The following is a 27,180-nucleotide window of genomic DNA, read 5'->3' as shown; positions in this document are numbered from 1 at the left end:
CCTGTAGTCCCAGCTACTCGGGAGGCTGAGGCAGAAGGATCACTGGAGCCCAGGAGTTTGAGGTTGCTGTGAGCTAGGCTGACGCCACGGCACTCACTCTAGCCTGGACAACAAAGCGAGACTCTGTCTCAAAAAAAAAAAAAAAAATAAAAAAAAAATAACCTACAAGATAACTGGGACATTTTTAAGACTCACCATGTATTTAATTATATTAATTATTTTTAACCTTTTCAGGAATAATAGATTTGTGATTACATTTTTAAGAAGAATCCTTATCTTTTAAGAAATATATACACAAATGTTTATGGATAAGTTTAAACATTGTCTGTGATTTCCCTTCAAAAGAAGCCATGTTGGTAATTACCATAACTGGGTATTTAGGTACATGAGAGTCCTTTTGTAGGTCTGTTTACCTGTTTAATATTTTCCATAATAGAGCTTTTTTTTTTCTTTTACAAAAAGACAATAACTCCTTTAAACAATGTGCCAGGTTATGGTTGAAGCTGACAGACAAACAGTGAGTGTTTGTTTGTTTGTTTGTTTTAAGTAACTGAGACAAAAGGAATTCAAGTCTGCCTTCGGTTTAATGTATTAATAGTACCAACATATTCATTTAATTTGGTGGCTACATCATGAACTGATATACCATTAACTTTTGAAAATAAAAGAAGAGAAACCAATATTGCAATATTATCAAGAATAGTCAACACAGCTACTAAATTGGTTACTTTATAGCAGAGTTTGTAATGTACTTGCCAGTAATGGTGTGTTTAAGTCCTCTTTAAGGAAAAGTAGAACCTACCTATCCCAGGGTATTAGATTTGAATCAGAGGTATCAATATGAACTCATTGTTTTAATTTTTATACTACATGTATTTTAGTATTAAAACATATAGAGACAGAAATATGCATGCAGACACACATTCTTACATACATTTCCTAGCTGTCTGCTGAGGTCTAGAAGCAATGACTCCTTGTATCAATGAATACTCGGATACTGAGAGAGAGAGAGAGAGAGAAAGAGAGAGAGAGAGAGAGAGAGAGAGAGAGAGAGAGAGAGAGAGAGAGAGAGAGACAGACAGACACTGATGGAAATATGATGGGCTACCACTGGTCAACTAGAACAATTTAAACATGAAAATAAATAATGGGAGTAAAGAATTTTACCTAATGTACAAAATAAAATCTATAAAGTCCATATTTAATTTTAAAAAATAAGAAGGAAATTATTTCAATTAGTAGAATGCCACTTGTAAATAAAGTATCATGAAATTAGAAAATTACCACTGGATGCCAAGATTAGTGAATAGAAAGCTGATGAAAAATAAGGTATCCACATCATTTCAAAATATATCCAAAAAATTACTTACTAATCACAATGAGTAAAGTAGTAACTAAACAATGGAGTAATCTGCTAGACAACCTTAATAAAATTATTAACCAATCACTAATATTGCAACAAATTGACATCGTGTGTTTCCTTAAAGGAAGCATTAAGGAGAACTCAATATCACTTCTATAGTATTCTGGCCAAAAATCCATAACCTGAATGTAATCATAAGGTAACACCAAACAAGCCGAAATAAGTACAAAGAATTGGTCTGTATTCTTCAAAACTGTCATGGGCAAGAAAGGGCAAGTGGGGGCTAGAGGGAGGTCAGTAGGCAAGCTGAGGAGAACTGTTTCAGAATAAGAAAGATTAAGGCCAGGGTGGCCTGACCATATATTCCCAGCTGCTAGGGAGGCTGAGGCAGAAGGATCGCTTAAGCCCAGGGCTTTGAGGTTGCAGTGAGCTATGATGATGCCAAGGCACTCTAGCATGTGCAACACAGCAAGACCTTGTCAAGGAAAGAAGGAAAGGAGAGGGGAGAGGAGATATGGGGAAGGGGAGAGAAGGTAGGGAGAGGAAGAAGAGAGGGGAGAATAGAGAGAGAGGAGAAGGGAGAAGGGGACCAGAGAAAAGAGGAGAGAGGAAAAGGAAAAAAGATTAAAGAGACAACAATTAAATGCAGTGTGTGATCATGGATTGGACTGGGATAGAAAAGCTATAAAAGACATTACTGGGATAACATAAAATTTGAATAGTCTGTGAAATAAGTAATAGTATGATATCAATATTAAATTTCCATATTTTGATAACTGTACTGTGGTTATTTAAGAGAACGCCTTTTAATGCTGAAGTCAAGGTCTTTATAAAATATAAAAATAAAAAAATAAGAGAATGCCTTTGTTTTTCAAAAATACACATTTAAGTATTTAGAAATATAAGGGCATATTTCCACTTACATTCAGAGTGGTTCAGGAAAAAATTGTATAAATTGATATAAAACACACAAGGATAACGCAAACAAGGCAAAAATGTAAACAAACTGGTCAACAGGAGTTTTTCATTGCTCTCCCAAATGTCCATAAGTTTTTTATTATCTCAAAAAGAAAAACAATCCCCATTCATAAGAAAACAGTCTGAAAACTCCCTGTGGGTGTTAAGTGAACATGTGCAGCAGCCCATGGAGTTCTAATGATCATGCTCACAACAGTCACTCCTTGGGTTTCTTACTTTGATGATCACAACTATATGCCATTATGGTTCTGTTTTTAAAAAAATTAATTGGGGTGCCATTAGGCTGAAACAGCTGGCTCCAACACCTACATAAGCAAACTACAGCCCAAAGTAAACAGAACTAAACTTGAGTTTAACCAATCAGAAACCATCAACTAACTTCTAACTAGGGACTTTCCTCTGGATCAATAGCCACATAAGGTAAATGCCTAGCAGAAGCCAATCAATTAATAACCCTGCTACTATGTTCAGCCTATAAAACCCTGCTGCTAAAGCAGAGCTCTCTGAACCTCTTCTAGTTGAGAGCTGCCTGAAATCTTTTTAATGCTCAAATAAACTCTGCTAAATTTACTTTGTCTGAAGTTTTTCTTTAAACAGTTCTGAACATTAAATGATTTTAAATTTTTTTCTGTCGTAATGTTCATTTTATAGCTATTATGGGCAACTACGAATAGTATAAGAAACTCAGGGACTAAATATAAATTAATGAGAAAAAATAATGACTCTACAAATATACCCAAGATCCATCCAGCACATTAAGATGGCTTTACACTTTCTTTTCTTTTTTTTTGAGTAGGAAAGATCCTTTTATTGGGGTGGACACGGAGCACGCACTAGTCCATGATAAAATGACTTGGGAGAAAGATCCGGAAAGGCCGATGCTCCCCGCACGCACGCCCGCTCAGAGTGAGGCCTGGGCACGGAATAGTTCCTGGTGGAACGTGAGTCAAGGCCGAGTCTCAGAGGCCTGGGGGGGGGGCAGGGGGGAGCGGCTGCTCAGCTGTCCAGGCGAGCTGCGCCCGCCCCGCCCTGCCGCCCGCCGGCCGTGGCGCAGCCCCGCGCCAGACCCCCAGACACACTCTGGTTCTCGGGGAGAACGGCGGGGAGGGTGAGGAACAACGCTATAGTTTCCTCTGAAAAGCATCTACCAATATCACACTGCTGGGCCTGACGTCCCCTTTAACCAACGCTTGATACGTGTCACAGCATAAATAAAAACTCGAGGAAAATAAATACATCGGCTCCTATGAGGGCGGGAGTGGTGTGGACGGCGGGCGTGGGGGCCGGCGGGGCCGGCGGGGCGCTTACACACGTGGGCAGGCGATCGAGGAGCAGACAGGGCACGCCCCGTGCGGAGTGAGTCTTAAGTGTCCTCGTGCGTGTCTGGGCTGTCGGTCCGAGCCACCTTGCGGGGCAGTGCTGAGCTCTCGCCTTCAAGCTCCACTTGTTCCTGGTCTCTCTTCTTGGCAGCGTTCTTTTTGTCCCATTGCTGATGTAGGTAGGTAGCGCAGGAGGATGTTTGTCTTTTCTGTCACGATGATCTGTTCAGACGGGTACTCCCGCGTGGGCAGGTAGACTGAGGGACGGCGGTTCGAGGCTTTGCACACGGAGTCAGCATGGAATCGACTAAAATTGCTCTTGTTGTAGACAGGCAAGCCTTTCAAAAAATCTGCCATCTTCTGTTTCCTCCGTCCCCGCCTCAGCCACCGCCGCCGCCACCACAGCCGCCTTCTTAGTCGCCGCCGCACAGTGGCTTTACACTTTCAAACAACGTTAAAAAAGAAAAATAAACATTGATGCTTACAGTCAATTTGCTTGTCATTGTAATTTTTTTCTTTGTTTCTTTTTTCTTTTTTTCTCTTTTCTTTTTTAGAGACAGAGTCTCACTGTGTCAGCCAGGTTAGAGTGCAGTGGCATCATCATAGCTGATAGCAGCCTTGAATTCCTGGGCTCAAGTGATTCTCCTACCTCAGCCACCTGATTAGCTGGGACTACAGCCCTGTAGCACCTTGCCTGGCTATTTTTTTTTTTTTTTTTAAGAGACGGGGGTGTTGCTATGTTGCCCAGGCTGGTCTCCAACTTCTGGGCTCAAGCGATCCTCCCACTCTGGCCTCCCAAAGTACTGGGATTTCAGGTATAAGCCACTGCACCCAGCCTGGAATCTTTCTTTTTTTTTTTTATTTTGAGACAGAGTCTCGCTTTGTTGCCCAGAATAGAGTGAGTGCCGTGGCATCAGCCTAGCTCACAGCAACCTCAAACTCCTGGGCTCAAGCAATCCTCCTGCCTCTGCCTCCCAAGCAGCTGGGACTACAGGCATGCACCACCATGCCCGGCTAATTTTTTATATATATATTTGTTGGCCAATTAATTTCTTTTCTAGGCTGGTTTCGAAATACTGACCTCTAGCAATCTACCTGCCTCCGCCTCCCAGGGTGCTAGGATTACAGGCATGAGCCACCAACCCCGCCTGGAATCTTTCTTAATGTATCATTTAGAAACAAAATAATATATATTGTTTCAAGCATCAGGTTATAAAAATAGATTGTCTTTTTTATAAAACTTAACACATTGTAAAATTTCAATCTATCCAAAACCCAAAACAATCTGTGTATTTTAAAATTAATATAAAGAATCATATTTTACTTAAATAGAAACGCAAAGCTAACAAAAGTACATGCCTACTAAACTGGAGAGAGTAAAAATATAAATTACTATTAAAGATTATACTGAGAGAAAAGTTATTTCAAGATCAATCTTTTTTAAAAATCACCTCTTTAGCAACTACCATACAAAAATAAAATCATTTTTTAAAAAATCTAAGGGAGGATTTGCAAGAATGCATGAGAGTTTTCAGGTCCGACAAAATGGGGGATGGTGATTTACAGTAGAATTTAGGAAACTACAGCTTAGTTACTATTTTAATAAATAAATAAAAGTTTCATTGGAACAGGACCACACCCATTCCTTTACATATTGTCTGCTTTCCTGCTACAATACCAGAGTTGAGACAAAGATAAGTGGTCCACAAAGCTAAAAATGTTTACTAGCTGGCCCTTTACAAAAAACTAAACTCTGATTTATAGCACTAGAATAGCTTTAGAAAGGAAATTTTCCAATACTCTAACACCTACTATGGTTATGCTAAATGTTGGAGATAAGACACTGAACAAAAATAATCTCTGCTCTCAGGGAGACTGCCATTTCTTGAAGAGAAAGGTAATGTAATCATCATAAAAATAAGTATATCTACATTAATGATAGCAAAATAAGTGCTATAAGGAAAAAAAATAAGGAAAAGATGGAACATGGCTTTTCACAGCAGAAAAGTAGAGGGAGAAAGGGGTATATTATACAGGCGTATATTCTGTTAAAAGATGAGAAGTAAACTAGTTTTTTTTCTTTTAAAAGATGAGTATTTCAAGTATTTCAGGAATAGAGAGAGGAATGTATAAAAACCCTGAGACAGGAAGAAGTATGACTAGCGTAAAGAACTGGAAGGAGGTAAGCATGACTAGACAGCATTAAACCTGCAAAAGGTGTAGGTTGCAGTGGTTCATGCCTGTGATCCTAGTTTGGGAGGCCAAGATGGGAGGCTCGCTTGAGGTCAGGAGTTCGAGGCCAGCCTGAGCAACAGTGAAACCCTGTCTACAAAAAATAGGAAAATCAGCTGGGTGTGGTGGTACATGCCTATAGTCCCAGCTACTTGGGAGGCTGAGGCAGGAGGATCCCTCAAGCCCAGGAGTTTGAGATTGCAGTGAAGTATGCACTCTAGCCAGGGCGACAGAGTGAGACCCTGTCTGAATAAACCTGCAGAAGGAAGATGAAGTGGAGTGACAAGCAAGGGGACAGGTCACACAAAATCTTATTCAAGTGGAGGGGACATCATGGGCCAATTTGTCTCCACTCCTGCATGTTAAATAATCTTGTGGCCAGGTGCAATGGCTCACGCCTGTAATCCTAACACTCTGGGAGGCTGAGGCGGGTGGATTGCTTGAGGTCAGGAGTTCGAAACCAGCCTGAGCAAGAGTGAGACCCCATCTCTACTATAAATAGAAAGAAATTAATTGGTGAACTAATATATATAGAAAAAATTAGCCAGGCATGGTGGCACATGCCTGTAGTCCCAGCTGCTCGGGAGGCAGAGGCAGGAGGATTGCTTGAGCCCAGGAGTTTGAGGTTGCTGTGAGCTAGGCTGATGCCACGGCACTCACTCTATTCTGGGCAACAAAGCGAGACTCTGTCTCAAAAAATCATCATCATCATCATCATCATCATCATCATCTTGCAAACTCCTCCAAGAACAAAGGCTGTCTTATTTACCTTTGGATCCACAGGGGTTGACAAAGTATGTAACTGTGCTCAATAATTAAAGTCTGAAATATACAACTGATCAGAAAATGGAGTGTCTTCCTTTTTAGATTATTTACAGCAAACATTTTAAGAGACACTGGTTTTCCCTTTTAATTCAGTAGACAGTGCCTGGAGTAGCTGTTCCGATTCAGTTACCTAAGTGAATTATCTAAATCACTAAAACTCTCATCTGTCAAATCAGAGAACAGGCCTAGGTGTTATCTAAGGTCCTCTACAGGTTTGTTTCTATCTAGCACTCGTTTAATCAGCTCCAGACCTAGTTATTCCTGCATGTAGTCTCATAACATCATCATTAAGCCAAATAATCTGAAAATCTTGGGCTCACCAGAAACAAGATATTCTAACTTCACAATTTATGTGACTGACAGTGAATAGATTCCTGTTTTATCAGTTATTAAGGGATTCATAATTTTCTGATTATTTGCTTTATACACTGAACATTACAAAGTTAGGAAAATTTTTTTTCCAACTTAAAAAAAACAGGGAAGCAATCAAATTCACAAATGATCTTGAAAACTCAAAACTGAAAAATAATTCTTATGTTTGAGTCATCAGCCATTAAAGGGACACAAGTCAGGCACAGCAACTGTGGATCATCATTTAAAATCAAGACTTCCAACTTAATTGTGATAGATTTTTTTTCCTTTTTTTGAGACAGATTCTCACTCTCTTGCCCGGGCTAGAGTGCCGTGGCATCAGCCTAGCTCACAGTAACCTCAAACTTCTGGGCTCAAGCGATCCTACTGCCTCAGCCTCCCGAGTAGCTGGAACTACAGGCATGTACCACCATGCCTGGCTAATTTTTTCTATATATTTTTAGTTATCCAGCCAATTTCTTTTTATATTTTTAATAGAGACAGGTTCTCGCTCTTGCTCAGGCTGGTCTTGAACTCCTGAGCTCAAACAATCCTTAAGGGCATGAGCCACCGTGCCCGGCCTTAACTGTGATAGATTTTTAAAAGTTGATGGAGTAAAAATACAAAAAAATAAATTGAAGTAGAAATTTTCATTTGCTGGAATAGTCCAACTCATAACCCTAAACAGTGAAGGACATAGTTATTCTACTCAAACCAGACCACCAACTGATTTCCTTCTTTCACTATGAACACTTTTGTCACATAAGCTCTTCTCTATACTTCTCCCTACTTAAACCTTTAAAAGTATTCATACATAGAATCTTGATGGACTTCCCTTTGAGAGCAACGATTCCTGAAGCAGAGATAACTGAACCCAGTCACTCACACACACACACACAGCATGTAGTTTGACAGAACATAAAACTACATTACTGGTGTGGCATGGTGGCTCACGCCTGTAATCCTAGCACTCTGGGAGGCCAAGGCGGGCAGATCCTTTGAGCTCAGGAGTTCAAGACCAGCCTGAGCAAGAGCGAGACCCCATCTCTACTAAAAATAAGAAAATTAGCCAGGCGTGGTGGTGTGCACCTGTAGTCCCAGCTACTCGGGAGGCTGAGGCAGGAAGACTGCTTGAGCCCAGGAGTTTGAGGTTGCTGTGAAGGAGGCTGACATTATGGCACTCTAGCCTGGGCGACAGAGTTGAGACTCTGTCTCAAAAAAATAAAATAAAATAAAAACAAAACAAAAAAATCACTACATTACTACTTCAGATTTTCAGTTATTTCTTGACCAAGTCTTCATTACTATTTTCTGAGGTTAGATAGTAATTAATAATTTAATAATTTATTAATTTAATAATTATTGGTTGGGTAAATTAAATATCCTGTTAAAAAATTAATTAGACAGGATCAAACCACAGAACATTAGTGTTAGAAAGAATCTAATCCCTTCATTTAATTAAAATTGATAGGAAATTTAATTCAAAAAATTGAATTAAATTTCCACTAAATGTGATATATTCAAATCAAATTATGTTCTCTTCAAGAATTTTTTTAATGGAATTATTTTTTAATAGATGGGATTCTTACTGTTGCCCAGGCTGGAACTCATGGGCTCAAGAGATCCTTCCACTTCAGTTTTCCCAGTAGCTATGACTAGAGGTGCACACCAGCATACCTGGTTTATGTTTTTAATTTTTTGTAAAGAGGGGGCAATGTTGCCCAGGCTGGTTGCTAACTCCTGGCCTCAAGTGATCCTCCCTCCTCAGCTTCCCAAAGTACTGGGATTACAGGCATGAGCCACTGTGTTCAGCCAAATGGGGGAGAGGGAGAGGTACTTATTTATTTATTTATTATTTATTTATTTATTTTTGAGACAGAGTCTCACTGTGTTGCCCAGGCTAGAGTGCTGTGGCGTTAGCCTAGCTCACAGCAACCTCAAACTCCTGGGCTCAAGCAATCCTTCTGCCTCAGCCTCCCCAGTAGCTGGGACTACAGGCATGTACCACCATGTCCAGCTAATTTTTCTATATATTTTTAGTTGGCCAATTAATTTCTTTGTATTTTTTTTTTTAGTAGAGATGAGGTCTCACTCTTGCTCAGACTGGTTTCAAACTCCTGATCCTGAGCGATCCACCCACATGAGCCACCGTGCCCGGCCGGGGGGACTTTTTAAATGGCAAAAAAATAATTTCGAGACTACTTTGCTAATAAGTACCAAAAACTGGACAGATATGGTGGCTCACACCTGTAATCGTAGCACTCTGGGGGAGTGAGGCAGGAGGATCACTTGAGCTCAGGAGTTCAAGACCAATCTGAGCAAGAATGAGACCCAGTCTCAACTAAAAATACAAAAAAATTAGCCGGGCATGGTGGCATGAGCCTGTAGACCCAGCTACTTAGGAGGCTGAGGCAGGAAAGTGACTGGAGCCCAGAAGTTTGAGGATGAATTTGGATACGATGATGCTATTACACTTTAGCCATGGCAACAGTGCGAGACTATCTCAAAACAAACAAAAATACTGACCTAGAACTGGTTTTCCCAAACACTGTGGCCATTTTTGCTACTATGCCCCGTCCCAAATAAGATGTCATTCATCCTCAGGGTATAGACTTATTTGCAAGGACAATGTAGAGGATTATTACAATTGTCAAGTTATTAAGATCTATGGCTCTTAATATCCTCCAGAAGGCTTTACGTGAAAAACAAGATATCCAAATTCTTTTAAGACAGGTATTTATTGAACTCTATTTTATATACTTAAAAACAAAGACGGTTAGTGTCTTTGATGTGTCTAACATGAACCCTAATTGCTAGTGTTCTATCCTCCTGCTATCTTAATCTCTCAGGACACCTGAAAAAAATAAACTGGAAGCAGCAGCCATCTATGTTCGGGCCATCTGCAGAGATGCGCCATACTTGGGCTACTCCTCGGGGATGGGGGGGAAATAATTCTCCACTCCAACTTTTTCAATAAGTTTATTGAGGTATAATAAACATATAAAATTCACCCATTTTGACTGTACAAAAATTCAATGATTTTTAGTAAATTTATAGAGCAGTGCAACCATCACCACAATCCCACTTTAGAACATTTTAATCACCCCAAAGTATCCCTCACAGTAAATTCTATTTTTATTCACAGCCCTAGGCAAACACTAACCTGCTTTCTTTGTTCCTATACATTTACTATTTCTGGATATTACACATAAATGGAATCATGGAATGTGTCATCTTTTATGCCTGGCTTTTCTAACTTAGCATAATGTTTCTGAGGTTCTTCCATGTTGTAGCATGTGTCAGAATTCACTCCTTTTTATTGCTGAGTAAGTATTCTATTGGTGGACAATACCACATTTGTTTAACCTACTCACCATTTCATGACTATTTGGATTGTTTCCACTCTTTGGCTATTGAGAATGCTTCTGGAAAAAATGCTACACAAGTTTAACACATTAACTGCCAAGTGAGTTGTATTTAACTCAGGCTAGTTTTGAGCCCAGGGCCTAGTAAAGCATATGTAACTCATGCATCTCTTCACCTTTGCCACCTCGAGAACTATTTTTCAAGTTGCATATAACTCACACACGGAAAACGATAAAAAAAATAACAACTTTATCATTAAATTAGAAAGCATCATTTGTTTCACTCGATTTTTATAATAAAATACTGTGGCCTCAAGAAAATGTTTTTTCCCCTTGTGTGGCAGTCAGTATGTTAAAATGATTGTTTCTTTGACAATTTTGTCCAGTTTCTATCTGCTTTTCAGGGAGAGGATTTACCCAGCACCTTACTCTTCCATTCCAGAAGTTCTGCCCTAACAAAAAAGAATTATTTTTTAAATGATAATTTCTTCTGATTTTCTGAGGCAACATGCTCTCATCTGTAGTTTGTCATGTGATTTTGATGTCATGTTTAGAATGATTTTTCCTATCCCAGATTATAAGTATATACACCTATATGTTCTTCTAGTATTCTCACCGTTAAACTTTTTTACATTCTTAAGTACAATCTATTTTGATATGTGCAGAAAATTTGAGGTTGAAAAGCCTAAAATATTTTTTATTAAGATAACTATACTTATTGCTGAAGCCAAAGGAAATTAAGATCCAAAGACCACACAACTAATTAAGAGATCAGGCCTGGTGTGGTGGCTCACGCCTGTAATCCTAGCACTCTGGGAGGCCGAGGCAGGCGGATTTCTCAAGGTCAGGAGTTCGAAACCACCCTGAGCAAGAGCGAGACCCGTCTCTACTATAAATAGAAACAAATTAATTGGCCAACTAATATATATAGAAAAAATTAGCCGGGCGCATGCCTGTAGTCCCAGCTACTCGGGAGGCTGAGGCAGGAGGATTGCTTGAGCCCAGGAGTTTGAGGTTGCTGTGAGCTAGGCTGCCGCCACCGCACTCACTCTAGCCTGGGCAACAAAGCGAGACTCTGTCTCAAAAAAAAAAAAAAAAGAGATCAAAACTTGCAGTACTCAAGATAAAACAGAAGCCATAGTTAAACACTAAATTTCCTAAGACAACCAGAATAATCCAGAGATCCTGCCTTCCTTATAAAATTTTCTACTTTATATACTGAGATTATTTCATCTTCTTAATCTTCAGTAAAATATTTCTGGTTTTATAAATAAAAGTTAGTGGGAAAACAATGCACACTGCACAGAGAGATTTTTACAATTTTGTTGGAAAGTCTTCATTCGAAAAACTTGGAGTGCTTATACAGATTTTTGATGTACACCTAAGTTAATTTTCTGCTAAGCAGACTTTCTCTTGTTTTTGGAGACAGAGTCTCATTGCGTTGCCCAGGCTAGAGTGCTGTGGCGTTAGCCTAGCTCATAGCAACCTCAAACTCCTGGGCTCAAGAGATCCTATTGCCTCAGCCTTCCTAGTAGCTGGGGACTACAAGCATGGACCACCATGCCCGGCTAATTTTTTCTGTTTTAGTAAAGACAGGGTCTCACTCTTGCTCAGGCTGGTCTCGAACTCCAGAGCTCAAGCAATCCTCCTGCCTCGGCCTCCCAGAGTACTAGGATTACAATAGGCATGAGCCACCATACCCGGCCTAAGCAGACTTTCAATATCTTATATTTTAACAGAACAGGAAACATAGGATATAAGAAAAACTAAACTATTCAGTATTTCGAGTATACAGTCAACATCTCTGTTAGAAACACAAATATTAAGGTTAATAATAGTCTTATGCTAGGCGCGGTGGCTCATGCCTGTAATCCTAGGAGGTTGAGGCGGGCGGATCGCTCAAGGTCAGGAGTTCAGAACCAGCCTGAGCAAGAGTGAGACCCCTCCCCCCATCTCTACTAAAAATAGAAAGAAATTAATTGGCCAATTAAAAATATATAGAAAAAATTAGCGGGGCATGGGCCGGGCGCTGTGGCTCACGCCTGTAATCCTAGCTCTTGGGAGGCCGAGGCGGGCGGATTGCTCAAGGTCAGGAGTTCAAAACCAGCCTGAGCAAGAGCGAGACCCCGTCTCTACTATAAATAGAAAGAAATTAATTGGCCAACTGATATATATATAAAAAATTAGCCGGGCATGGTGGCGCATGCCTGTAGTCCCAGCTACCCGGGAGGCTGAGGCAGAAGGATCACTGGAGCCCAGGAGTTTGAGGTTGCTGTGAGCTAGGCTGACGCCACGGCACTCACTCTAGCCTCGGCAACAAAGCGAGACTCTGTCTCAAAAAAAAAAAAAAAAAAAAATTAGCGGGGCATGGTGGCGCATGCCTGTAGTCCCAGCTACTCGGAAGGCTGAGGCAGAAAGGATTGCTTGAGCCCAGGAGTTTGAGGTTGCTGTGAGCTAGGCTGATGCCACGGCACCCTAGCAGCAGCAACAGAGACTATCTCAAAAGAAAAAAAAATAGTATTATACTTTTATAAAATAACTATAGAACCTATAAATATATAATTCATATATACTATTGGAAAGCCCTACAAATTCTTCAATTTACTGTAATTATTCCTCTGAATCTTAAAAGAAAATTTTACTTTTACCATATTCCCTAAAAATGCCCTTAATAAGATATGATATTTCACACTTTTAACAAACTCTAGCTCTGAAATGAAATAAATAGAGAAGCAATGTAAATGTTTTTTTCTTTGCTATTATAAGTGGTAAATCTTAATTGAAAAGAAAACATATACAGATAGGCTATAGTGAGCTAAAATAATTTTTCCGAGCAAAGAAAAGAAATTTAAAATTCACACCAACTGAAAATTTAGTTTTTAGAGTGTGGCCATTAAGGCCAGGTATAATAATAACTTTCATTATTTTCCTATATAAAAACCATGACAAAAAATGTTAATTCTATTACGAAGTCATTGCAAATCTTCAGGAAAAAGGTCTCAGTTACTAACAGATAAGATATATTAGCAGTTTATGTACAAATAACTATCTCCTCCCTCAGATAAACAGTTTAAGAGGAAGAAAATTCAGTATTATTATTAACCAACTTTTCTATACTTACCACATTGTGTGCTTGAACAAAAAGATACAGGCCTTGAAGGACATTTAACAAAACATCCTCCTACAGCAATGCTTTCATTATTTAAATGGCACGTGACAGATTATGTTACCCTATTTATTTATTGACCAAGTCTAATCATATTTCCTCAGTTGGCATCAATATATCTTCTATTTACGTTCACTTAGCACTGGATATTTGTTCAAAAGTCTTCCATATTTGATTTTCTATCACAGAGTTTTGAGTTTAAATGAAATTTATTATTGTTTATGGTAGATTGCATAAGGATAAAGAAATAAAAAATCTTAATGAGAGCTAAATTCATTTCATTTGTGAATCTCGTTAACAAGCCAAATAATTTACTTTTTATTTCAAGGAAACAGACCGTTTTGTAATTAAGTGTTCCACAGCACTGAGTTAAGATTCAAAATGACCTAAAGGTATTTTTCAAAAATTGGTCAACTTATCACCTTTTCTGGCACATAGCTTTTCTTATTTTGTTTTATAGTTTTCACTTGATTTAAAAACCTCGAGATAACATTCTTTTTAAGAAATACTGTTTTCCCAAAGTTTAAAGTGCCTATTATTTGAAAAACATTTAAAATTACACATACCAAAAAATGTAGAAAATATGGATAACTTTATTTGGAGATAACGAATCACAAACTATAAACTTCCTAAGAGCAGAGGCCACCTGTCTACTTTGCTTACAGTTTTATTCATCCAACAAATATTTATTATGCATCTTCCACATACCTGGACCATGTTCCAAGCAATGAAAATACATCAATAAACAAAATAGATAAAAATCTCTGCCTCTTTAGAACTTACATTCTAACAAGGGGAGACAAAAAATAAACAAAATTACTAAGTAAAATATAGGCCAGGTATGGTGGCACACACCTGTAAGCCTAGCGTTTTGGGAAGCAGAGCAAGGAGGATTGCTTGAGGCCAAGAGTTCAAAACCATCCTGGGCAATAGTGAGACCTCATCTCTACAAAAAATTTAAAAAGTAGCTGGGTGTAGTGGTGCATACCTGTAGTCCCAGCTACCACAGTGGCTGAGGCAGGAGGATCATTTGAGCCTAGGAGTTTGAGACTACAGTGCTATGATGACACCACCACACTCTAGACGAGGCAACAGAGCAAGACCCTGTCTCACCAAAACGAAAAAAAAAAGTAAAATATGTTAGAGGATGATAAACTAGTTAAGCAGGATGGCGTGCACAGGGGTGCAATTTTAAATAGGGTAGCATGCTCACACCTGTAATCCTAACACTCTGGGAGGCCAAGGCAGGTGGACAGCTAAAGGTCAGAAGTTCGAAACCAGCCTGAGCAAGAGCAAGACCCTGTCTCTACTATAAATAGAAAGAAATTAATTGGACAACTAAAAATATATAGAAAAAGTAGCTGGGCATGGTGGCACATGCCTGTAGTCCCAGCTACTGGGGAGGCTGAGGCAGTAGGATTGCTTGAGCCCAGGAGTTTGAGGTTGCTGTGAGCTAGGCTGATGCCACCGCACTCACTCTAGCCTGGGCAACAAAGTGAGACTCTGTCGATAGATAGATAGATAGATAGATAGATAGATAGATAGATAGATAGATAGATGGATGGATGGAAGAAAAGAAAGAAAGAAAGAAAGAAAGAAAGAAAGAAAGAAAGAAAGAAAGAAAGAAAGAAAGAAAGAAAGAAAGAAAGAAAGAAAGAAAGAAAGAAAGAAAGAAAGAAAGAAAGGAAAAGAAAGAAAGAAAGAAAGAAAAGAAAAGAAAAGAAAAGAAAAGAAAAGAAAAGAAAAGAAAAGAAAAGAAAAGAAAAGAAAAGAAAAGAAAAGAAAAGAAAAGAAAAGAAAAGAAAGAAAGAAAGAAAAGCATGGTTGGCCTTACTGAGAAGTGAAGTAACAAAATGAGCCATAAGATCAGTTTAGGTAAAAGTCCTAAGGCAAGACCAGGCCTAGAATATTCAAGGAACTGCAAAATCCATGTGGCTAGAGCTGAAAAAGTAGCAGGATATGAGTTGAGAGGTCAAAGGGGGGGCAGACAGAAGGGAGCAGATCATAGAAAGCTTGAAAGCCACTGAAAAAACTTTGGTTTTACTTTGCGTAAAATGGGAGTCATTATAAGGGTTCTGAGCACAGAACTGACATGACCTAACTAAACTGGATCACTCTGGCTACTAAGTTCAAAAAAGATGGTGGGGCAATAATGGAAACAGGGAAAACTAGGAAGCAACTCCAATAGTTGACGCCAGAGATGCTGGTGGTTTGGACCAAAATGAGAGAGGTGAAGGTAAGATGCTATTCAGATTCTGGATATATTCTCAAGGTGGAGCAAACAGGATTTCCTGACTAACTGGATGATGTTAAGGCAAAAAAAAAAAAAAGTCAAGGATAACTCTAAGGGTTTGTGGCTGAAGGCAAGAACTAAGGAAGGTTGAAGAGATGGTTTGAGAGGAAAAATCAGAAGTTCAAATTTGGACATTATTCAGTGTATCTATCAGATATCCAAGTGGAGATGTCCAGTAGGCAATTGAACAAACAAACCATTCTGGAATTCAGGGACGAGATCTGGGCTAGAGATATAAATGAGATTGGTTAAGTACATAAATAGTATTTAAAGCCATGAGATTAGATGAGATCACCAATGAGTATAAAGACAAGAGCTTCAAGTACTGAATTGGGCACCCCAATGTTAAAAGAAAGAAAGAGAGGCCAGGCGCGGTGGCTCACGCGTGTAATCCCAGCACTTGCACTCTGGGAGGCCAAGGTGGGTGGATTGCTCAAGGTCAGGAGTTCAAAACCAGCCTGAGCAGGAATGAGACTCATGTCTCTACTATAAATAGAAAGAAATTAATTGGCCAACTAATATATATAGAAAAAATTAGCCAGGCATGGTGGCGCATGCCTGTAGTCCCAGCCGCTAGGGAGGCTGAGGCAGTAGGATCGACTGAGCCCAGGAGATTGGGATTGCTGTGAGCTAGGCTGATGCCATGGCATGCACTCTAGCCTGAGCAACAAAGTGAGACTCTGTCTCAAAAAAAAAAAAAAAAGAAAGAGAGAGAGAAGAAAAATAAGCATCATCAAAGGATGCTGAGAAGGTACAGCCAGCCAGTGAGATAAGAGGAAAAACAAGAGTGTGGTGCCCTAGAAACCAAATGAAGAAATTGTTTCCAGAAATAAAGAATAGTCACCTGGGCCAACTGCTCTAGTAAGATGAGAACTAAGAACTGATTACTGAACATCCTCGGCTCCTAGCAAGACCAGGCACATACTCATCACAATAAATATGTATTAAATGCATACACAAAGAAAGATATTATAATAATTATTTAATTTTTTCTTAGATATTTCTGAAAATACACCATGCTAAGTATACTAATGGAAAATCAACTCTGTCAAATTCATAATTCTTTAGAAAAAATTTTGGTTCTGATCTTTCAGACTATCATAGTTAAAGTTGGGAATTATCATTGCTTTCACATATGGTTATTATAACATTACTTGTCTTCTACTTGGCAACAATGGGAAACCTCCCAACGCTACACAAAGTAGAGCAGTGGACAGGGGATTATCACCTCATCTATTGCTCGCTTTCTCTTTCTGAGCCTCCATTTTTTCATCTGTAAAATGAATCTTCATATGTTCTTCCCTCTTCTTCCCTTTAAGAATGCCTTTTTCCTCTCACTTAAATCTAAAACAGGTTCAGCTCCTGTAAACTTCTCCTTGGAGACTTTCCAGGTATCTAGTCCCATTCATCTCCTCCTTCTCTGAATTCCAATTTAACTATTTACTTTTACTGATGTAGATTATTGGTTGTTTGGTCCTACATTCATACTGCCTTGAATGTTCTCTTAACTATTTTATGTTTGTCTTAAGTACCCACAAGTACCAGAAAACCTTTAAGTATATACTTCTTTTGCTTGTAATATCTACTACAACAATGAAATTATAGAAACAACAATAGAAATTAATGATTTAATAGGATAATTAAGAATCAGTAAGTCTCTCGGCCTTAGTGCCATCTTTGTAGAAACCTCTGCGCCTTGAGAGCCAAGTGAAGGAAGAAGCAAATGCACAGACTGAAGCCCAAAAGAAGAAAGATGAGGCAGAGGTCCAAGTAAACCACTTGCTTGTGCACACGTGAAGGCCACAAGATCAGAAACATGGAATGCCAGAGTCCGGGGACGCTAGTACAAGTTGTTGGATTGCATGCTACTGTCTAGAACTTGCTTCTCAGTGGATCTAGAACTTCAAGGACATCCGATCACCAAGGCCACCTTTGAGAGAACCATCTTGCTCATACCAAAACAGTCCCTTACTGGTCCTTTGCCCTGGATCTGACATACTGGACTAGTTCTGTTCTCAGTTGTGTCCAAATGTAACAAGTACACAATAAATCACCTGCTGTTTCAGCTGAAGAACCAAAAAAAAAGAATCAGTAAGAAAGACTTCAGTTAGTTCCTCCAAACACTGAAGATATCATTTTCTATAAGACAGCCATGCTACAGATAGAGTATTTTAAAAAGACATATAGGTTTAAAAAATCTAGTACCTGGGGGGAGGGGGGAATGGGCATTTATTGAAACCTTAAAATCTGTACCCCCATAATATGCCGAAAAAAAAAAATCCAGTACCTGACAGTTAGTTTTAAGATTATTTCTCCTAGCAGACATACCAATAATGATTGGTTTTAACTGATGACTGATTTACTCTCTCAGTTAACAGATAATACTATGCTCTCTGAAGAGCAAGTCAAGTACTAGGCTAGACACTGTAAGCCATATGGTTCCCCTGGCCCACCTGCCTAAACTTAGCAGAGAAGCTTGTGAAAATGTAGGTACCCAGGCCCAAATCAGAGTCAAGGAATCAGAATTGTTGAGAGAGAGTCTAGGACTCCAAATTTTAATAAGTTCTTCAGGTGATTCCCCTATGCATTAAAATTGTAGCACTAAGGGATGCAAAGATAAGTAATTAAGACAAAGTCTCTGCCTTCAGTACAACTGTAATATAGTAAAGGGATAAATGTACACCTAGCACCAGACATAATAAAAAGAAGTAAAAAGTATGAAAAATTATAAGAAAACTCTCTTCCAGCTAGGCAATAATAAAGGCTTCATGGAGAAGATAGGTGACTTTTAAGTTCAGATGAGTTGGGAAAATGCACTTATAACTGACAGAAATTGAAAGGAAAAAAAAAAAGGTTTCATACAGGGAACAAGGCATCAGCTTAGGCTAGAATGTACAAGTTCTGTCAACCAAAATCAAGCCACTGCTTGAGCAGTAGGGTAAGGCAAGAGCAGGAATTCATCTTCAGCCCTAGGAAGGGCTAGACCTAAGTAAGGGAAGAAGGAAACTCACCTTCTCTTTCCTTGCTCAGCTATGTGAACCATCAATTTCTAGTCCCTTCCATGAACTCATAGTATAATCTAAGGATGATGACCACCCAACCTCCACGCAATGGAGACAGGGCAGGTGTGTAGATTTCCATTCACATTCCACACTAAAATCATGAGTCTAACTTTGGCCTAAACTATTTCGAATCACTTAACCCTTGACCTCTGGACTACATGACTGCCACCTTTCATTACCCTCAATTCTTGGATTTTGTTCCTGATTTCGCTCTATCACCCAATTGCAAAATACTAGCCATGGAAGAAACATCTAATTAAAATTCTCCATGGTAAAAAGGAAAGCTAGGTGCCAGCTAGAACCTGGTTTCAGAACCTAGATTTCCTGACTGCCTGCAAATTACTTTCCAGCATCCCACAATGCATCTTAAATTCTAGCTCTTAAGCAAAGTCCAAATTACCCTATTGACTTAATAGAGCCAAAGGAATTAAACCATGACCTCCTACTCATACAACTCTAGGAGGTTACTTTTCACATCATATTCAATGTAAACAGCACCCCTGTAGATTACAAATCCAAAATACTATCAGAATAGATTCAGGAGTTATAAGCCATATGCTACTTACATGTTTCAACAAGTAGCCTAGATGTCAAGATTTATTAACATATTAATACTTTCTATGCAAAGGAAGGGTCCAACAACTTAGAATGATTACTGTGGCTTTCTAAAACAAATATTTCAGGTTTCATGAAACTGTACTGGGTAATACGAGCCCTGGACCACCAAACAGACACCGTTAGCTTTTTGGATATTTAGTTTTGGACTGTGTTTCAGCACTTCATCTTTATCCAGTCATTGTGCCAAATGCTTGTAATTGCCAAAAAGAATCCATTTCTCATCACATGTAACAATAATGTGTAGATGAGGTTTGCCTTTCTTGACAGCAAAGAAAGGCAAGCTTCCAGATGATTTCTCCTCTGACACTCATTTAATTCACCCAGAACTCATATACCCAGCTTCTTTTTTTGTTTTGTTTTGAAACAGAGTCTACACCTATTGCCTGGGATATAGTGCCATGGCATCAGCCTAGCTCACAGCAACCTCAAACTCCGGGGCTCAAGCAATCCTTCTGCCTCAGCCTCCTGAGTAGCTGGGACTACAGGCATGCACCACCATGCCCAGCTAATTTTTCCTATATATTTTTAGTTGGCCAATTAATTTCTTTCTATTTTTAGTAGAAACAGGGTCTCGCTCTTGCTCAGGCTGGTTCTGAACTCCTGACCTTGAGTGATCCGCCCACCTCAGCCTCCCAGAGAGCTAGGGTTACAGCCTTGAGCCACCTCGCCCAGCCTACCCAGCTTCTTTACCTTGCTGATTTGTTTCAAATGGTCCAATATTGTTGGAATAGTAATATCAAACCTTGCCACTAATTCAGGAATAGGTTGAGATGGATTCACTGCTACTACAGCTTTCAGCTCATCATTATCCACTTCAGTCTCAGGTCACCCACATGGTTCATTTTCACGATTAAAATCACCAGAATGGAACTTTTCAAACCAGCCACATACTGTGTCTTTACTGGCCACGTCCTTTCCAAACACTTAGTTGACATTTTGAGCTGTCTGCACTACACTGGTTCCACGACAGAACTCATGTTCGAAAATAACACAAATTTTTTTTACTTATCCATGGTTTCACAAAAATTGCTCTAAAAAAAAATCTGAAAGATAATCACAAACCACAACGTGCGTTTGAAAGACTGAGGGTGTACCTTTACAATAAAAATAAAACAAGAAGTATCAAAGTGAAATGTCAGATACCAACTGTCAACCTTAGTACTTAAGGAAATCAGACATTTCATACTTAAATAACCAAATAAAAGTAACTGCATCATCTTCTGGTTTTGAAGCCGCTTTTTTTAAAATATTAACTAGCCCAATAAACCTTTCTCTTATCAGCATGGGCTTACCACAGAACTTCTCAACGGATGCTGAAAAGGCTTAAGCTGTTTTTCTTTCTTTTTTGAGACAGAGTCTCGCTTTGTTGCCCAGGCTAGAGTGAGTGCCGTAGTGTCAGCCTAGCTCACAGCAACCTCAAACTCCTGGGCTCAAGCAATCCTGCCTCAGCCTCCCAAGTAGATGGGACTACAGGCATGCGCCACCATGCCCGGCTAATTTTTTATATTAGCTGGCCAATTAATTTCTTTCTATTTATAGTAGAGATGGGGTCTCGCTCTTGCTCAGGCTGGTTCGAACTCCTGACCTCGAGAAATCCACCAGCCTCGGCCTCCCAGAGTGCTAGGATTACAGGCTCATGTGCCCGGCCATTAAGCTGTTTTTCAAAAAGTATATTATCAGATTGCCATTTTAAACCTCTATATACAGCTATGTGCCACATAATGACATTTCAGTCAATGATGGTGGCCCCATAAGATTACAATAACATATTTTTAAAGTACATTTCCTATGTTTATTAACACAAATAGTTACTATTATGTTACAACTGCCTATACTATTCAGTAGAGTAACATGCTGTATAGGCCTAGGAGCAATATAGCTTAGGTGTACCATCTAGGTTTGTATAAGTATACTCTATGATGTTCCAACAATGATGAAATCACATAATGACACATTTCTCAGAATCCCCATTGTTAAGTGATGCTAAACAATGTATGTATGACCGGTATATATAAACCTTAAAGAAATACTCAACTGAAACAATGTAATTTTTAAAAATGTTTATACAGTGGCACAGACAGGAAATTATTTAGTTACTAAACTTCCATCCTGTTGCATTAACAACCCTACCCATCTGATGGCCAAAACCAAAATTATGGGGGGGAAAAAGGTAATTACTATTCCCTGAAAGCTACCTTATTCAGATAAAAATATTTTTACCTTTTCCATTGTATCATATAAAGTTCAACTTACTTTGCCCCTAAAACTTTTTTTTTAGAGACAGGGTCTCACAGTGTTGCCCAGGCTAACGTGCAGTGGCTTGATAATAGGTTACAGCAACTTCAAACTCCTAGGATCAAAAGATCCTCCCACCTCAGCCTCCTGAGTAGCTGGAACTACAGGCATGACACTATGCCTGGCTAAATTTTTTGATTTTTTTTGTACTAACAGAATCTCACTCTGTTGCTCAGGGTGCTCCTGAACTCCTGGCCTCAAGCAATCCTCCCACCTCAGCTTCCCAAAGTGCTAGGATTACAGATGTGAGCCACCACACGCCTAGCTACCCATTAAACTTTAATTTCATCAAAAACAAACCTTACTTGGCTGTCACTCTACAAAGTATTTTGCTGTACTGTCTCTAAATGAACTGTACTAATCACCTAATTAGTTATTTTAGCACTGATAATACATCTATGCTGGGCATTTTGAGTAATACAAAGATTTTTAAAAGATATAGTTACAGTCCCAAGTTTAGTATAATAAGATGCCAACTCAACAGAGATGTAAAGAATGGAGGGAAATGAGTACTCAAAATGGGCTTCATTGACCTTGAAACATGAGGAAGATTTGTGAGGAAGATCTGCAAGGCCTGAAAAGGGATCAGAGAACAGCATAAACAACAGTGTAGAAATAAGATACGCAAGCAAGCATTGATTCATTTACTCAGTGTGCTCACACCAGTGCCAGGCTAAATATTTACAAGTTACCCACACTGTGTGGCAAACACACAGCTATGATTACCATGTTTTCTCTTTTAATCCTCACAACATATTGTAAAGACCTTCTTGTGTTATTCTCTTCCTACAGATGAGCAAACAGGCCCCCAAATTAGGGAACTTGCCCAAGATTATGTAGATATTAAGCAGCAAAGTGGGAATTCAAACAAATCTCCCAATCACAACTCTGATGCCCTCTCCTCATCTATTATTTTAAGTGGGAATTAGACTGAAATAAGTCAGACTGGTGAACACAGATGCCAATTATTAGCAGGAAGGGAACAATCTCAACGTGGGAGGATGTTAGAACTTCATGTAACTGGTACCTGGGAATCATGATACGGCCTTGAACAAAAAGAAACCGGTGTTTTCTGAAGACAAGTTTTCATGGCCACAAGAAGGACTGAGAGAAGACTAGCTGGTGTTAGACTTCTTCAGAAGGCCATTAAGTCATTTTTTAAAAAATTAAACAAAAACAAAAAACCATGGTAATGGCTAGGACCAAGATAACAACAGGAAATGAAAAAGAAGAGAGTCTATGAAACAGTGACAACAGAAGATATTTTTTTTTTTTTGAGACAGAGTCTCGCTTTGTTGCCCAGGCTAGAGTGAGTGTCATGGCGTCAGCCTAGCTCACAGCAACCTCAAACTCCTGGCTCAAGCAATCCTCCTGCCTCAGCCTCCCAAGTAGCTGGGACTACAGGCATTCGCCACCATGCCCGGCTAATTTTTTGTATATATATTAGTTGGCCAATTAATTTCTTTCTATTTATAGTAGAGACGGGGTCTCACTCTTGCTCAGGCTGGTTTCGAACTCCTGACCTCAAGCAATCCACCCGCCTCGGCCTCCCAGAGAGCTAGGATTACAGGCGTGAGCCACTGCGCCCGGCAGAAGATATAGATAATGAGTAAATAAGTGATAACTGGCAAGAAGTCAAACTGTCCTTATTTGTAGAATCTAGTGGAATCTAGAAAAAGCTATTAAAATAAGTGAATTTAGCTAAGTTGCAAGATCAATATACAAAAATCAACTGTATTTCTACATAGCAATGATCAAATGTTGAAAACCTAATTACAAGAGTATGAAAATCAAAAATTCTGAAATACTAAGAAATTTGATCTTTTTCACCCAAAAGTTGGAAAAAAATGAAAAAAATTAAAAGAAATAATTAAAAATAAATGTTAAGCCGGGCGCGGTGGCTCACGCCTGTAATCCTAGCACTTTGGGAGGCCGAGGTGGGTGGATCGCTCAAGGTCAGGAGTTCGAAACCAGCCTGAGCGAGACCCCGTCTCTACCAAAAATAGAAAGAAATTAATTGACCAACTAAAAATATATATACAAAAAATTAGCCGGGCATGGTGGTGCATGCCTGTAGTCCCAGCTACTCAGGAGGCTGAGGCAGTAGGATCGCTGAGCCCAGGAGATTGAGGTTGCTGTGAGCCAGGCTGACGCCACGGCACTCACTCTAGCCTGGGCAACAAAGTGAGACTCTGTCTCAAAAAAAAATAAAAAATAAAAAATAAAATAAAAATAAATGTTAAATAAACTTAAAAAAAAAGAAAATTGACAAAAGAGGTATAATGCCTATACATAGAAAATGTCAGAATACTACTGAGAAAAATTAATTAAAATGAAATGGCTAGGCGGGGCGCCCTGGCTCACACCTGTAATCCTAGCACTCTGGGAGGCCAAGGCGGCGGACTGCTCGAGGTCAGGAGTTTGAAACCAGCCTGAGCAAGAGCAAGACCCCATTTCTACTATAATTAGAAAGAAATTAATTGGCCAACTAATATATATATAGAAAAAAATTAGCCAGGCATGGTGGCGCATGCCCGTAGTCCCAGCTACTTGGGAGGCTGAGGCAGGAGGATTGCTTGAGCCCTGAAGTTTGAGGTTGCTGTGGGCTAGGCTGATGCCATGGTACTCACTCTAGCCTGGGCAACAAAGTGAGATGCTGTCTCAAAAAAAAAAAGAATACAGTTGGAGAGGCCAGGTACAGTGACTCAGGCCTGTAATCCTAGCACTCTGGGAGGTCCAGGCAGGTGGATCGTTTGAGCTCAGGAGTTTGAGGCCATCCTGAGCAAGAGCAGACCCTATCTCTACTAAAAATAGAAAGAAATTAGCCAGACAACTAAAAATATATAGAAAAATTTAGCCGGGTGTGGTGGCACATGCCTGTAGTCCCAGCTACTTGGGAGGCTGAGGTAGTAGGATTGCTTGAGCCCAGGAGCTTGAGGTTGCTGTGAGCTAGGCTGACTCCACGGAACTCTAGGCCAGGCAACACAGTGAGACTCAGACTCAAAAAAAAAAAAAAAATACAGTTGGAAGACTAACACTAGCTTATTTTAAGTCAAGGTAATCAAAACAATGTAGTATAGCTATAAAGGTAAGACAAACAGGCCAGGCACGGTGGCTTATGCCTGTAATACCAGCACTTTCGTAGGCAAAGGTAGGGGGATTGCTTAAGGCCAAGAGCTCAAGACCAGCCTGGGCAACATACTGAGACCCCAAATCTACAAAAAATATAAAAATTATCCAGGCATGATGGGACTCACCTACAGTCCCAGCTACTCGGGAGGCTGAGGCAGGAGGATTGCTTGAGCCCAGGACCTTGAGGTTGCAGCGAGCTATGATGGAGTACCACTGCACTCTAGCCTGAGTAACAGAGAAAAAGATGCTCTAAGATGCTGTCTCAAAAAAAAAAAAAAAAAAAAAAAAAAGCTAAGACAAACATATAAATGGAATAGAGTCCAAGAATAGACCCACCCAAATATTTTTGACAAAGGTACAAAAGCAATCCAGTGGAGAAAAGATAGTCCTTTCAACTGGTGCTAGAAAAATTGGATGTTCATATGCAACAAATGAACTCTGATCCATAATATCTCATACTATATAAAAATAAACTATAAATGGATAAAAGGTGTAAATGTAGACCCAAAAACTATAGAAATTCTTGAAAAAAGCATAGAAGAAAAATATTTGTGACCTTAAGTGAGGCAAAGATTTCTTAGATACAACAAAAGCACAGCACAGCCCATAAGAGAAAAAAAATTATTTTATTCTAATCTTTGAAACACACTGCTAAGGAAATACAAGACAAGACACACCCTGGGAGACAGTGAGCTAGGCTGACACCAGGGCACTCACTCTAGCCTGGGCAACAAAGTGAGATTCTGTCTCAAAAAATAAAATAAACAAACAAACAAACAACCCACCCAATTTTTCAAATGAGTAAAAGATTTAAACAGACACTTCACCAAAGAATATATAGAGATGATAAATATGCACTTGAAAATATTTTAGAAAGGTATTTTCCAAAGGCTCATTCCCAGATAGTCCTGTCTCATGTGGGGGTGAGGGGGAGACATGTCAGTGAGGAATTATAAGAGCACCAAAAGCCAAGTTGGGATGGCATCACAGGATGACAAAAATGAGATTCTCTCAAATATGTAGCTGCTGTTACTTGTTGAATAATCTAGTCTTTGGAATACCATGATTTTAGTTTTCTCAGAAGAAGTAAACAACAAGAGATACATAATAGAATATAATGTACATAAGGATTATAATCAAAAAGAGAAATTATATGCCAGAATGGGGGACAAACCTGTTCTACTGTGGAGTCACCTAAAAAGATTATGAAGAAAATTAAAACCCAGACCTTCTTGAGAGACTTGTAACCAGAAAATAATTCAAGATTTAGTCTAAATTGTGAGAATAAAAACTCAAAAACAATGGTCAGGGCTGAAATCTAACAATAGGTATGCTATAGTTTTCCTCTGAAACATAATTTTTCTCTCCAGTTATCTATTTCTATCAAAGATATATCTTAGGACCAACTTACTTGCAAATATTTAGTTTTATTATACTTGGCCTGATGATTTGCATAAAAGTACAGGAAGAATAATGATTGGCTATATAGGCTCTTTTTTATTTTTCTTTTGAGACAGAGTCTCACTTTGTTGCCCAGGCTAGAGTGAGTGCCGTGGCGTCAACCTGGCTCACAGCAACCTCAAACTCCTGGGCTCAAGCGATCCTTCTGCCTCAGCCTCCCAAGTAGCTGGGACTACAGGCATGTGCCACCATGCCCGGCTAATTTTATATATATATATATATATATATATTAGTTGGCCAATTAATTTCTTTGTATTTATAGTAGAGATGGGGTCTCGCTCTTGCTCAGGTTGGTTTCGATATCCTGAGCTCAAAGGATCCGCCCGCCTCAGCCTCCCAGAGAGCTAGGATTACAGGCATGAGCCACCGCCCCCGGCTATATAGGCTTTTTTTAAGTAAGAGGATTCACCATCATCACCTGTATGAAATTGGGTGAACTCCTCTTTCCTCGAGGTCTCAAAATATCTTGAGGTTCTAGTTCTGTTAGAAGGTGACACTTTTTACGTAAAGCAAGATCAGGAACCTTGTAAGGGAACCGTTTTTGCTTGTGTTTGCTGAGATGGAGTCTTGCTCTGTCACCTGGGCTTGAGTGCCATGGCATCACCCTAGCTCACAGTAACGTCAAAGTCCTGGGCTCAAGTGATCCTCCTGCCTCAGCGTCCCGAGTAGCTAGGATCACAGGCACGAGCCACTGCACCCAGCCTAAGAGAACTGTTTAAT

General features: G+C 39.5%; 2 protein-coding genes across 3 annotated transcripts in view; both read right to left on the bottom strand.

The window, feature by feature from the left end:
* Positions 1-27,180, bottom strand: part of CBFA2T2 (CBFA2/RUNX1 partner transcriptional co-repressor 2) — a 137,285-nt gene that overhangs the window by 83,030 nt on the left and 27,075 nt on the right. Inside the window, exon 2 of one of the 2 annotated variants that reach the window (XM_076011036.1) lies at positions 25,125-25,224. The exons of the other annotated variant lie outside the window; for it this stretch is intronic. The gene's annotated coding sequence lies outside the window, so the exon portion shown is untranslated. The remainder of the gene's footprint in view (positions 1-25,124; positions 25,225-27,180) is intronic. 2 annotated transcript variants of the gene reach the window in all.
* Positions 1-27,180, bottom strand: part of LOC105865964 (DET1- and DDB1-associated protein 1) — a 55,151-nt gene that overhangs the window by 955 nt on the left and 27,016 nt on the right. Inside the window, 2 exon segments of the mRNA XM_076011037.1 lie at positions 163-3,845; positions 3,847-4,101. Of these exon segments, the coding sequence (XP_075867152.1) occupies positions 3,705-3,845; positions 3,847-4,017 (312 nt within the window). The 5' untranslated portion in view covers positions 4,018-4,101 and the 3' untranslated portion in view covers positions 163-3,704.

The sequence above is a fragment of the Microcebus murinus genome, chromosome 16, assembly GCF_040939455.1.
Source record: "Microcebus murinus isolate Inina chromosome 16, M.murinus_Inina_mat1.0, whole genome shotgun sequence".
NCBI lineage: Eukaryota > Metazoa > Chordata > Mammalia > Primates > Cheirogaleidae > Microcebus > Microcebus murinus.
The sequence above is the reverse complement of the archived record's forward strand: the minus strand, read 5'-3'. Positions and strand labels throughout refer to the sequence as shown.